At 41.8% G+C, this 15,052-nt stretch overlaps 1 protein-coding gene across 1 annotated transcript in view; it reads right to left on the bottom strand.

The window, feature by feature from the left end:
• Nucleotides 1-15,052, bottom strand: part of LOC124721604 (venom acid phosphatase Acph-1-like) — a 237,041-nt gene that overhangs the window by 22,316 nt on the left and 199,673 nt on the right. Inside the window, exon 5 of the mRNA XM_047246655.1 lies at nt 7,840-7,963. Coding sequence (XP_047102611.1) covers nt 7,840-7,963 — 124 coding nt within the window. The remainder of the gene's footprint in view (nt 1-7,839; nt 7,964-15,052) is intronic.

Genomic DNA, 15,052 nt, shown 5'->3' with positions numbered 1-15,052 from the left:
AACTACCTCCTCGTGTTGCAGAGGAGGCTAGGAGGCATGTATGTCGTATGTAGATCAGGGCACTTCACCCAAAAGTGATATCACACCAGCTGAGGGGGCTGCTTCTCGTTCACTTAGAGTTTATCTGGGTATTGTTACTTTGTCTGTGGACAAGGGCAATGATACCATTGTTTTGGGCAAGCAGGATTATGTTCAAAAGATGCAGCATTTACTGTCCGATTCAGCATATTGCAGGATCGGTGCTCACCCCACAAAAAGTGTTGAGAGAAAGACTTACAGCCTCCTGAAGAAAAATTCCTTATTGCAGTAGACTATTAAGAGTCTTAATTCTTATTGTGCTGTTCCGTCTAGGTTATATGGCCTCCCTAAGGTCCACAAGGAAGGGGTTCCTCTTCATCCAGTTGTGAGTAACATTGTGCTCTGACATATTGCTTGCGACTCTGATGAACCATGTAGTAGGTAGGTGTGGTCACCAAATGAAGAATTTGGCAGATTTCTTATGTCAATTTGAGGGAATGTGTTTGAATGATTCCAATATTCTAGTAAGTTTTGATGTGGTCTCTCTCTTCACCTGTCTTACTCTGTCTGATTTGTTGCAGTTAATTAAGATTATGTTTGGTGCTGAAGTAATGAACCTACTTTGACATGTGTTGACTTCCACTTACCTTTTATTCAATGACCAGTACTATGAGCAGACAGATGGAGTTGTGATGGGAAGTCCATTGTCACTTATTATTGCCAATTTATTTATGGAAGATTTTAAGTAACATGCCTTGGAGTTGGTGGCTTTGAAACCTGCGTGTTTTTTTTTTTTTTCAGATATGTAGATTATACTTTCATTGTTTGACCACTTGGCAGTGAGAATTTGAACAACTTGTATTTGTTTCATGATGGAGATGCAAAAGGATGACTGTCTTCCCTTTCTTGATGTGTTTGTCAGTAGGAAGGGTGATGGTATGTTGGGACATGCCATTTATAAGAAGCCTATTCACACTGATCTGTATTTGCACGCTGATAGCTGTCTCCATCCAACTCAACATGAAGGGGTGCTTGTTTACTTGGTCCACAGGAAACTCATCATTTCAAACCCTGTTAGTTTTTCAGCTGAGTTAGTCCATCTTGAAGTCACCTTTGATCAGAATGCAGAATGGTTATAGTGAAAGATCAGGCATGTGTTGCACTATCAACCAACTGTGCACCTGCTGAGTGATGAAAATACTGAGTTGGCTTCACATTCTACAGCCTTTTTGCCTCACACAGGGAGCATTTCATACAGGGTTGATTGTACTTTGTGGAAATATGATGTAAAGTGTGTTTTTCAACCACTGTCTAAGATCAGAATCCTTTTAGGCTCTGTAAAGAATGATCTTGGTTTGTGTAATGTGGATGTCTCCTGTATTCCTTATAGTTGTGGCATGATATATATTGGTCAGACTATATGGACTGTCAGGGACTGGTGTACTGAGCATAAGCAACTAACAACATGGAGATTCTGGCATGCCCTTCCAGCTACTGGGGTAGTGCTATTAAGGAAGATGTTGAAATTAAATTAGCAAGTAACCTTATAAATAGTGATGGTAGTTTTTGTTTAAATTCTGCATGGAATCCTGCTCTCTCCCTTGTCAAAAAACAGAGGAACAGAGTTTATGCTACCTCACCTATTGATTACGAATTTCACTATCAATAATTTCTGACAGCGGTCATCTCTGGTTGTGATGGCGCTAATGTTTACAATGTGTGTCAGTGTTATCTTTCTCAAATTATCTGAAAACTGAGGTTTTAAATTCCCTTGCACAGTGCTTACTTTCTGCAGTTTTGACTTGAAAATGGTAGGATGTGCTCCTGTTGAAATATTGGTAGTTGTTGACATCACCTGGCTGCATTTCCATACGTTATTTGAACAAATATTTGCTGTAATTGCATAATATGAGTTCCTGTATGATTAACAATTAAGCTGTTTGCTGTGAACCAGTTTATGCCTGTTCCATTAATCTCTCCACTGTGTTCTGAACAGATGTGTTTGGGTCCTTTACTAGTTAACTTGTATGTTCACCAGATACTACAGTTTTTTTTAAGTGATCCAGTATCTTTGTCAATATATTTATGTAGATCAAAGGAAGTGGTGTGGCCCACATACTGAATCATGTGGAACATCATATTTAATGTTTACCTCACTCTGAATTTAATTCATTTCCTGTGATATCATTTATTAAAGTTGTTGTAATCCGGACTTTAGGGCCAAGAATATTTCAGCAGATTAAAATTGTCTATTAGTTCAGAAAGTCAAAGAATAATAGTTCTTGGTGGAAATTAATATAAACTATAGTTCTAGACAGGAATCAATGTGCAGTATTTCCCAACTGAAAGTGATATAAGTCCAAGCACTACTGTTCTACTGTGCACATGTATAATAAGTATAGTGTTAAGCAAAGTTTGATTAAACTGGGCTATGGTGGAACCCACATGCTCATCAGTTGAAGCAAGGAAAACATCAGCGGCAGTGGTAGTTCAGTTGTAGAGGCCAAGTCAAATAACAGCAACTGAGAGAGTCCACTGCCAGGCAGCCTTATATTTGCCCACTACTGAAAATCAGGAACCCTTTCCAGAGGTAGGTGATATTACTTACAGTCTGTCAGTACATTCATATCTCTCATTTGCATTTTTAGCAGGGTTACTAGAAATGTAGCCCTCTGTTTTCCATTTTTAAGATATTAGCTCATCCATACAAAGAGATGCTTTTAATACTATACCATTTTAATTTAAGTTGTAAAATTTTGTGCTCTTCACAATCAAAGTTTATGTCATGGTAATGGAAAATGTCAACAGGGTATTTTTTTCTTATTCAGTTTTACCAGAACTAAATTTTTGAGATCACATTTTGTGTGGCAGCTGAATTGAACAGTTGTTAATCAGAAAAGTGATGCAATATTCTAGGTTAAAAAACCTCCATAAAAATTTTGAGAGTACACCGAGTTGAGTTTTGGCTCTACAATTAGAGATAGCCTGGTTATTCTCATTTAACTGCATATTTACATCTTTCAGGAAATAAACCTTAATGTATTAACTAATTGCAAAGGTAATTCATGACAAGAACTGTCAAGTGAGCACAAGGTTCAGTACTTTGTGTGAAATATCATCACAGTCAGAGGAGTTACTGTCTTTCAGTGCCTTAATGATTTTTGTGACTTCTAACAGTTTGAACCTGCTGATGGAGAATACAATGCCTGCCTAAGGAAATATAATACACCTGTTTTGATGATCCATTTTTGCCCCATGTTTTCTCTACTGTTAAGAAGAACTGATTGAATGTAGCAGACACTGTCATCATTTTTCTTTCAGCTACTGTTATCAGCTAATTGAATACTATTTGCATTACTGAGTTCATTAATTTTATGCCTGTTGTTGTTGTTGTTGTTGTTGTTGTTGTTGTTGTGGTCTTCAGTCCTGAGACTGGTTTGATGCCGCTCTCCATGCTACTCTTTCCTGTGCAAGCTTCTTCATCTCCCAGTACCTACTGCAACCTACATCCTTCTGAATCTGCTTAGTGTATTCATCTCTTGGTCTCCCTCTATGATTTTTACCCTCCACACTGCCCTCCAATACTAAATTGGTGATCTCTTGATGCCTTAGAACTTGTCCTACCAACCAATCCCTTCTTCTAGTCAAGTTGTGCCACAAACTCCTCTTCTCCCCAAGTCTATTCAATACCTCCTCATTAGTTATGTGATCTACCCATCTAATCTTCAGCCTTCTTCTGTAGCACCACATTTTGAAATCTTCTATTCACTTCTTGTCCAAACGATTTATCGTCCATGTTTCACTTCCATACATGGCAACACTCCATACAAATACTTTCAGAAACGACTTCCTGACCCTTAAATCTATACTCAATGTTAACAAATTTCTCTTCTTCAGAAACACTTTCCTTGCCATTGCCAGTCTACATTTTATATCCTCTCTACTTCGACCATCATCAGTTATTTTGTTCCCCAAATAGCAAAACTCCTTTACTATTTTAAGTGTCTCATTTCCTAATCTAATTCCCTCAGCATCACCCGACTTAATTCGACTACATTCCATTATCCTCATTTTGCTTTTGTTGATGTTCATCTTATATCCTCCTTTCAAGACACTGTCCATTCCGTTCAACTGCTCTTCCAAGTCCTTTGCTGTCTCTAACAGAATTACAATGTCATCGGCGAACCTCAAAGTTTTTATTTCTTCTCCATGGATTTTAATTCCTACTCCAAATTTTTCTTTTGTTTCCTTTACTGCTTGCTCAATATACAGATTGAATAACATTGGGCTCGCATTCGGGAAGACGACGGTTAAATCCTGCGTCCGGCCATCCTGATTTAGGTTTTCCGTGATTTCCCTAAATCGCTCCAGGCAAATGCCGGGATGGTTCCTTTCAAAGGGCACGGTCGACTTCCTTCCCCGTCCTTCCCTAATCCGATGAGACCGATGACCTCGCTTTCTGGTCTCCTTCCCTAAAACAACCAACCAATAACATTGGGGATAGGCTACAACCCTGTCTCACTCCCTTCCCAACCACTGCTTCCCTTTTATGTCCCTCGACTCTTATCACTGCCATCTGATTTCTGTATAAATTGTAAATAGCCTTTTCCTCCCTGTATTTTACCCCTGCCACCTTCAGAATTTGAAAGAGTGCATTCCATCAACATTGTCAAAAGCTTTCTGTAAGTCTACAAATGCTAGAAATGTAGGTTTGCCTTTCCTTAATCTATCTTCAAAGATAAGTCGTAGGGTCAGTATTGATTGCCTCACGTGTTCCAATATTTCTATGGAATCCATACTGATCTTCTCTGAGGTTGGCTTCTACCAGTTTTTTCCATTCATCCGTAAAGAATTCATGTTAGTTCAGTAATTTTCACGTCTGTCAACACCTGCTTTCTTCGGGGTTGGAATTATTATATTCTTCTTGAAGTCTGAGGGTATTTCGCCTGTCTCATACATCTTGCTCACCAGATGGTAGAGTTTTGTCAGGACTGGCTCTCCCAAGGCTGTCAGTAGCTGTAATGGAATGTTGTCTACTCCCGGGACCTTGTTTCAACTTAGGTCTTTCAGTGCTCTGTCAAACTCTTCACGCAGTATCATATCTCCCATTTCACCTTCATCTACATCCTCTTCCATTTCCATAATATTGTCCTCCAGTACATCGCCCTTGTATAGACCTCTATATACTCCTTCCACCTCTCTGCTTTCCCTTCTTTGCTAAGAACTGGGTTTTCCTGTGAGCTCTTGATATTCATACAAGTGGTTCTCTTTTCTCAAAGGTCTCTTTAATTTTCCTGTAGGCAGTATCTATCTTACCCCTAATGAGATAAGCCTCTACATCCTTACATTTGTCCTCTAGCCATCCCTGCTTAGCACATTTTGCACTTCCTATCAATCTCATTTTTGAGACGTTTGTATTCCTTTTTGCCTGTTTCATTTACTGCATTTTTATATTTTCTCCTTTCATCAATTAAATTCAATATTTCTTCTGTTACCCAAGGATTTCTGCTAGCCCTCGTCTTTCTACCTACTTGATCCTCTGCTGCCTTCACTACTTCATCCCTCAAAGCTACCCATTCTTCTTCTATTGTATTTCTTTCCTCCATTCCTGTCAATTGTTCCCTTATGCTCTCCCTGAAACTCTGTACAACCTCTGGTTTAGTCAGTTTATCCAGGTCCCATCTTAACTTCCCACCTTTTTGCAGTTTCTTCAGTTTGCCTAAGATGTTACAAATTGCCTTTGCTTTGTTCTCAGAATTTTGTATTTCTTCTGCGTAGTGTGTGTGTCTTGATGTTTTTTATGGCATCATGAATTTTACATTATTCTTTGACACAAATCTTTAAGTACTGATAAGTATTTAAGAATTGCATTCATCACAGATATGTCCAGCGGTGTAAAACAAGTAATGATGAGTCAGACAGAGAAGGTTTGATTCCAAATCATTGTGTGTGTGTGTGTGTGTGTGTGGGGGGGGGGGGGGGGGGGGGGAGATGTACGTGCATGATCACAAGTTCATCACAGGTTAATTTAAGTGCCACATAAGCCATTGAAATGTGAAATGCTACTTCATTAGTAACCAGTGTAACAGCCAGAATGTTGAATGCAAGCATGCATTGTGTTGTACCGTTGCTGGATTTCAGTTTATGGAATGAAGTTCCATGCATGTTGCAGTTGGTCAGTTCATACAGGGGGATGGTTGATGCTGTTTGTGAATGACACTGGAGTTGTCATCTTATGATGTCCCATATGTTCTCGATTGGAGACAGATCTGGAGATTGGGCAAGACCAAGGCAATATGTCGACACACTGTAGAACATGTTAGGTCACAACAGTGGTATATTTGCAAGCTTTATCCTGCTGGAAAATGCTCCCCCCTGAAATGCTGCTTGTGAATGGCCGCACAAGAAGTCAAATCACCAGATTGACATACAATTTTGCAGTCAGGGTGTGTGGGATAACCATAAGAGTGCTCCTGCTGTCATACAAAATCGCAACCCAGACCATAACTCCAGGTTATGTCTAGTGTGTCTAGCATGCAGACAGGATGGGTGCAGGTCCTCAACTGGCCTCCTCTTAACCTACATGGCCATAATTGGCACTGAGGCAGAACCAGCTTTAATCAGAAAACACAACAGACCTTCACTCTGCCTTCCAATGAGCTCCCAATTGACACCACTGAAATCAAAAATGGTGGTGGTTCGGTGTCAGTGGAATGCATGCTGCAGGGTGTCTGGCTTGGAGCTGTCCTTGAAGTAACTGATTTGTAACAGCTCGTTGTGTCATTGTGGTGTCAAATTTTGCTCAAATTGCTGCTGCAGATGCAGTAAGATGTGGCAGAGCTATACATTGTACATGGTGGTCTTCCCTCTTGGTAATGCCATATGGCCATGTGGAGCCTGGTCTTCTTGTGACCATGACCACCACCGCCAGCAGTGGCTACATTCTTGCCAAGTCTTTTTGCAGTATCACAGAAGGAACATCCAACTTGTCATAGCCCTATTACATGACCTCATTCAAACTCAGTGTGGCGTTGATAACGGTGTCTTTGTCACTTCAAACACAAGTTGACTAACATAAACTCAGTCTCAAAGGTAATTAATGTTCACAACAGTTACAGCATGTATTGAAAGCAAACCCGATTTGCATCCTCACAGTTGCACTACTGGCACCACACGCAACTGGTGCGAAATTTGAACAGACATCATTTTTCAGACATAGAAACATGCCTACCAACTTTCATTTATGTTGCACACCTCCTCCTAGGTGCTGTGATTCTTTACTGTCTGTTTATTTTCTCTGCTGGATTAGATTGCTCTATTTATGGCACATCATTACCTTCTTATCTGAGAGTTGTGTTTCATGTTAACAGAAAGTGAAATGGACTTTCAGCATGTTCAAAAGTTTGGGAGACATTGGACTTCATTTATATGAAGCATGATTTACTAAATCAAACAATGGGAAATCCAGGATGGAATGTAACAATATTATGAAGAGGATAGTTGCTGTTCACCATATAGCAGAGGTGCTGAGTTGCAGACAGGCACAACGAAAAGACTGTCACAGAATAAGCTTTTATCCAACAAGGCCTTTGTCAAAAATAGACCACACACACACACACACACACACACACACGCACACACACACACACACACACACACACACACACACACACACATGACCACAGTCTCTGGCAGCTGAAGCCAGTAGTGCAACTGAAGCCAGCTGCCAGAGACTGTGGTGATCATGTGTGTGTGTGTGTGTGTGTGTGTGTGTGTGTGTGTGTGTGTGTGTGTGTGAAAGTAGATAAAAATAAATCTTACCTGCTCTGAGTTTCTGTAAAACTCTGTTGTAGCCATTGAGGGTGAAACTGTATGCTGTTATAGGGACCATCTTGTGAGGATAATATTCTTTTGTCCATTCTGGTAATTGTAATGAAAATTCTTCCTGAAATTAATAACAATAAAGCAGTCACTGAAATATTATTAAAATATTGGCTAAACTTACAATGTTACCCATTTCAAAAATGCAGTGATATTAAAGTGAATAATGCAAAGTAGACCTTTCCACATTAAAAAAAAAAAACTGTTTGTGAAAACAATGGGTATGTACCCTAGCATTGTGTAAATAAATGCATGTTATAAGAGCTTACCTGATTCGATCAACACATGAGTATTACGGATACTTCATGAACTCAAGTAGGAAACCCAGGAGGGAAGGTGATATTTCTTACATGGAACACTATTGAGAAAATTTAGAGAACTGGCATTGGATTACTGAAAAATTCTACTGCAGCCAATGTATAGTATTTTTCCCCTCACTCAGTTTGTGAGTGAAACAGTAAAGAAAAAGACTAATATTGGTACAAGGTACCCTCCACCACACACTATGAAATGGCTTGCGGAGTATGTATGTAGGTGTAGATTCAGTGTGATAGAGATAATGTGAATGGACATTCTGTGGCAAATTCAATTTCACTAGAGACATCATATAACATTTTAAAGGGATAGCCCTCTTTAAAAATTTCAAAAAATCAATTTTTTTGCTTGAAATGTTCTGTGGGGTATCTACTTTATTGTAATGTTCATCTTAAGTTCACAAGAAACAGAAACTCCATTACATGCAGACTCATGAAGATGATATGTGAAAAAAATTATAGACATTGTGGCCAGTGTGACAGCATGTAACACCAGGACAACTTAACAGGCATTATGGAAATTATGAACATGCTTGAACTTGAGATCAGACCGGACTGATACATCTTCCGCACAGAAGTGGACGAAAAGCATAGTGAGCAAACAGAGCAGCAGATGACAGAAGTTGCCAAAGAGGCCTGCAGCACCGCATGGCCAAGAAAAAGACAGAGAAAGATCTCTTTCTGCATCTGGATGGAATACTGTATGGACCAGTGATCACTGACTAAGGGTATGTTTAAATTAACTGCAAAAAATATAACTCAAAACTTTTAACATATTTTTCTCAAAACAGATTCTTGCAAATCAATGGGAGGCATAACTTGAGAAAGATACATACAATTTTGATCAGAATACGATGCCAGCAGTGGCATTCTAAATTGAATTTTCTGTGAATGTGCTTAGCCATTTTGTGATATCTTCAAAAGTCTGTTTTTGATGTAAACTTTTGTCTTGATATTCTGAGCAAAGAAAGTTTCAATAATTACGATTCTGTTAAAACTTAATATTTTTCAAGTGACTTTTGTTTTAACACATTACCATTTTGTTCAAACTTAATATTTTTCAGTTATCCTATTTATACTGACAGAAAGTATATTGAGAATGAATTTTAGAAAATTATTTTGTTACAGGTCCAATAGGAGGGCTTTGGGAATTCCCATTGATGACTAATGTTCCAGCTGCAAGGAGTCCTTCCATCTGGTTGCAGGGAGCATCCAATGTGGACACAAAAATGTGTGAGGAATAAAATTATATTATCAGATATAGCATTACTTGTTATTAAAAAAAAATTACCTATTTTTCTTATGTTCAAAGAGGACTACCCCTTTAAGGCAAATGCCAGGATAGTTCCTTCCAGAGTTGAGTCCCACATATTGTTCCCGTGTTGTCACCTAGCTCATGGAATCCCTCACAATGGCCTGACCATCAAATCACCTATTTCCAACTGCAACCCCCCCTCCCCCTTCATAATGACCTCTATCTGTTCAAATTGTCAATCCATAGCCCTCACCAACCTAGTCCTGAAAAACTTTATAACTCAGGGACAAACCCCCTTGCAATACCTCCTCTCTAGCCATAAAATTCTCCTGCTCTGCAATCCCAAATCTGTGCCTGTCATATATTGAAGACACTAACCATTTCCTCTACCCCCACAGCGGTCACCAATTTTTGGAGCGTACATGCTTGGCTACCACAGGGCCCCAGCCATTGCAGTACTGTTTCGTCTTTCTGTGCTGCGAACCTACACTTTGTCTATCTCTTACCTCCTTTGACTCTTGACCGAAGAGTCCTTTTAGTGCAGACCCTATTTGGGGGTCTGGGGCATGGGGACTCCCAGCAATAGTTTACTGGCCAGGTAGCTGTTGCTGTGGCTGAGTGGTACCCATGGGGAGACCCCCATTCAGAGTGAGTGGCACTATGGCGGATAGTTTGCACATGAAGCCACTTAAACTTTCTCCCACTGGAGGTCACACAGCCCCTGCAGTCTCTTCAAATAGGAAGGTCTTGTATGATGCAACAAAATATGAAAGTATGATTCCAACACATACCCTTTCCTTGCCACTCCATGGGAACAACGCAGGACTAAACGACAAGGAGCGTAATCAACCCCTTTCCCCCACCCCCAAATCAGGACCAATTGGGACGCCTTTTTGGCCACAAAGTCTTTATTTTCTTGTGGAAAACATTGAAGACAAATATGGGGACTCATAGCCATCCCTAAGATGAAGGGTGGTTCCCTCCTCATGAAAACGTCATCTCCTGCCCAGTCACATGTGCTGCTGTCTTGTGAAAAGTTGGGTGACATTCACATGACTGTCATTCCCCACAAGAGTCTCAATATGATCCAGAGCATCATATTTCACCCTGATCTTCTACAACCTGATGATGAGCTGTGGGCCACCTTAGAGCGAAGGGGTGTGCACCTCATCCATTGTGTCCATAGGGGACCAAAGAAAAAGAGAGTTGCTACTGGAGCTTTCCTCTTGGCTTTTGATGATGATACATTGCCTGAGAAGGTCAAGATGATGGTCTACCGGTGTGATGTGAAACCCGATGTTCCTCCTCCTATGAGGTAATTCAGGTGTATGAAGTTCAAACATGTGTCTTTTTGTTGCACTGCTACCTCCGCCTGCAGGGATTGTGAATGTCTGCTGCACATGAACGTTCCTTGTGAGCTCTGTGTCAACTGTGGTGAGCTCCACTCTCCCTGCTCAACATATTGCTCATTTTTTAAGCATGAGAAGAAAATCGAGAAGTATACGGCGTTGGACAAGCTCACATATCAAGAGGCCACAGAAAGGTATGAACGTCTTAATCCCAGACAAATGACACAATCTTACATTACGGCTGCAATGTCATTGCCTTCTCTGTCATGGTGCCTTCCTCTGTTGTGCCTCTTACACCGCTTACAGTGGGTGCTCAGAGCCACCTGCTGATACTTGCTCCCCAGGTGGTTGGGGGTCCTTCTAGTGCATCCACCACACCCACTTCTGGTGCATTGGCTCCCCACGTGCGGGGGGCACCAGTCCCCATCCCCCATGCGGAGGCACCTTATCCTCCTCCAGCTTCTCTAGCAAGGAAGATGTCCCTTGGGGCTCTTCCCTCCACGGTTCCTGCTGGTCGACAGCCAGACTGCAGGCAGTGGATGAAGAAACAACAGGCTGCTGGCTGTCAGATTTATTCTTCATCTGTCACTGAAACCAATTCAGGAAAACCTTCTCAGTCCTCATCTTCTAAGGAAAAGTAGGACAAAAATAAGTCCTCAAAGCTGAAGGAAACTCCAGTGGTCCCCGTGCCACTGGACTCTGCATGTGTAGTGCCAAGTGGAGATCCTGGTGGCTCCTGAGGCACCAGATGTCCCGAGGCAATGTGCCACAGAAAACAAAACCTATGTCAATGGATCCCCTGATGGCTCAACTAGTGGACTCTGGGTCATAACCTGCCCCCCCCCCCCCCCTCCGGTTGCTTCACGACCCCAAAGTAATCAGACAGTCGTATCCTCAAGTGGAATTGTAAGAGATTTCTCCACCACCTGGTTGAGCTACGGCAGCTTTAAAGCACATACTCTGCATTCTGTATTACCATCGAGGAAACATTGTTTCCAGCAACTCGGACCCTTGCCCTTTGTGGATACCGAGGTTATTTTAAGAACTGTACTGACTATGAGAGGGTGTTGCATGGAGTTTGTACATATGTGCTGACTCTATATGACCTATGTGACCTTGTGCCTCTTGATACACCATTGGAAGCTCTGGCTGTTTGGGTATGTGGACATCAGAATTTTATCCTCTGTAATATTTATCTTCCTCCCAGTGATGTCATGTGCAGGATGGACTGTCTGTATTACTCTCTCAGCTCTTCTCACCTTCCCTATTCGTGGGTGACTTCAGTGCACATAACCCTTTGTGGGGTGGAACAGTGATCATTGGCTGTGGTAAAGACATTGAAACATTACTGGCACAGCTTGATCTTTGCCTCTTGAACTCTAGTGCTCCCATACACTTTAATGTGCCACATGCAATTTATTTGTCCATTTATATCTCCTTTTGCAGCCCTGGTCTTCTATCATCTGTCCACTGGAGAGTCCATGATGACCTGTGTGGTAGTAACCACTTCCTGATCTTCGTGTCCCTACTTCAGTGTTGCTCCCCTGGATGCCTGTCCAGATGGGTTCTGTGTAATGCTGACTGGGATGGGTTCACCTCTGTTGTCCTTAGCTTCCCACTGTAAGCCAGTGTTGATGCAGCTGTTCTGCATATGGTGGCAACCATTCTTTTAGCAGCCAACCAAGCCACCCCCTCTTCCTTGGGATCACCCCATTGGAAGACGGCACCCTGGTGGACCCCAGAGATTGCTGTGGCAATCAGAGATCATAGGCAGGCTCTCCAATGACCTAAGTGGCATCCTTCATTGGAGCACATCATTGCCTTTAAACAGATCAGTGCCTGTGTCCACTATCTCATCAAATGATGAAAGCAAGAATCCTGGGAATGGTGTGTTTCCACCACTGGATCATGTGCCTCTCCATCACAGATATGAGCAAAGATCAGATGACTCTACAGCTTCCAGTCCCCTCCAGGTGTACCAAGTATTTCCTTAGATGGTGCCATTTATACTGATCCAGACACTGTTGCTGAGCATTTTGCTGAGTATTACGCTCAGGTATCTGCATCTGATAACTAAGACTCCACCTTTTGTTTCATAAAACAATGACAGAGGTGAATGCGCTTATCTTTTACTACCCGCCACTTGGAGCCATATAATGCTCGATTCAGTGAATGGGAAATCTCCAGTGCCCTAGCCCATTGCCTTGATACGCTCCCAGGATGCAACTTCATCCACAACTAAATGCTGAAACGTCTCTCAGTGGACTGTGAGCATCACATCCTCTCCCTCTTCAATTGGATCTGAAATGAAGGTGAATTCATTTCTCAATGGCGAGACAGTGTGATAGTTCTGGTACTGAAACTGGGTAAGAGCCCCCTCAAGATGGACAGTTATCACCCAATCAGCTCTACTGACATTCTCTGTAAGTTGTTGAATGCATGATGAGCTAGCTGCTGTGTTGGATGCTTGGCTCCTGGGAACTTTTGACTGCATCTCAGAGTGATTTTTGAAAAGGCTGCTCCTCTGCTGATAATTTGGTTCACTTTGAATCCACCATCCAGATGGCCTTTGCACATCGCCATGAACTCATTGCTGTCTTTTTTTACCTACAGAAGGCTTATGACAAGACAAGGCATCCCCACATCCTTACTATGTTACACGAGTGTGGTCTGCAGGGTCCACTCCCAGTTTTCTTCAAGAACTTCCTGTCACACTCTATGTTCTGGGTTCAAGTGGGTTCTTCACTCAGTACCCCCAATATCCAAGAGGACGGGCTCATGCAGGGCTCTGTACTGAGTGTCCCCCTCTTTCTGGTGGCCATCAATAGTCTAGAGGCACCTGTGGGGTTTTCGGTATCGCCCTCCTTATACGCTGATGATCTTTGTTTTATTATTGCTTCTCTAGTATGGTTGTTGCTGAGGGTCAGCTGCAGGGTCACATACAAAAGGTGCACTCATGGGTTCTCACCCAAGGCTTTCCATTTTCAGCCGCCAAGAGTCATGTCATGTGCTTCTGTCACCAAGTGGATGTTGAACCCTAATGTTTCTAAGACACCCATACAGAAGCTCAGAAATTTACCCTTGCAAATCCACACACCAGAAAGTAACTGGCACTATCCCTCTGGTCGCTGTTGGATCATGTAATGTACATAGAAATGAAGAAGCCTTATGGGCTTCAGTGCATGATGGCCTTGCCTTTCTGTCAATCCACAATCTGTCACAGGCTGCCCTCATCCATTCAAAGAAAAGAGGAAGACAAAAGAAAAATATGCAAATAGTCTTCATAGTCCAGTGAAACATGTATGGATTCAGGATGTATGTGAAAGAAATTCACTTTTTTGTTCTGGGAAGATCCACCTGCCTTTATTTACCAACAAGCAATTTTAGACTTATTGAAACCCTTGTACTAGATGGATAAAGCATCCACTGAAATGCTGATCACCCCAAGGAAACACAAAGGATATGCCTATCAACAATAGTACATACTAAATGCTCCAGTCACATTAATGTGATGATAATGATGATGATGATGATGATGTTTGGTTTGTGGAGCACTCAACTGTGGGGTCATCAGCACCCGTACGAAGTCCCAATTTTCACACAGTCCAATTTTTACTCAATTCAATCTAGCAACTGTCATGAATGATGATGATGGTGATGATGATATGATGAGGACAACACAAACACCCAGTCTCCAGGCAGAGAAAATCCCCATCCTGGCTGAAAATCGAACCCGGGAGCCCGTGATCCAGAGGCAGCAGTGCTAGCCACTAGACTACGAGCTGTGGACGTCACATTAATGTGGCCACCATCTATGTTTGACATCAATATGAAATAACCACTCACATATGGCAGATGACAGCACTAGCAGTGAGGGCTATATGAAGCGTGTTTGGGGGGGGGGGGGGGGGGGACAGAAAACAGTGCACTCATTGTTGTAATGTGAAAATGAAGTAATTTATCTGACATCCAAAAGGGCATTATGACTGGCTTTTGGACCAAGATCAGAAGCATTTCTGAAAAGTCTAAGTTTTTAAACTGTTGTGTGCTACCACGGCTAAAGTATACCTTGCATGGCAAAATGGTGCTAACTATAACTGGTGCACAACAAGCAATAGATGACAGGGCTGAATGACAGCTGTGGAGATGTGTATGAGTGAATAGACATGCAACTGTTGAGCAACTGACCACCCAGGTGAATCAAGATGCTACCAACAGTGTCTCCTCAATGACTG

Source organism: Schistocerca piceifrons, chromosome X (assembly GCF_021461385.2).
Source record: "Schistocerca piceifrons isolate TAMUIC-IGC-003096 chromosome X, iqSchPice1.1, whole genome shotgun sequence".
Taxonomy (NCBI): Eukaryota; Metazoa; Arthropoda; class Insecta; order Orthoptera; family Acrididae; genus Schistocerca; species Schistocerca piceifrons.
Note: the sequence above shows the minus strand (reverse complement) of the source record. Positions and strands in the feature narration are given on the sequence as shown.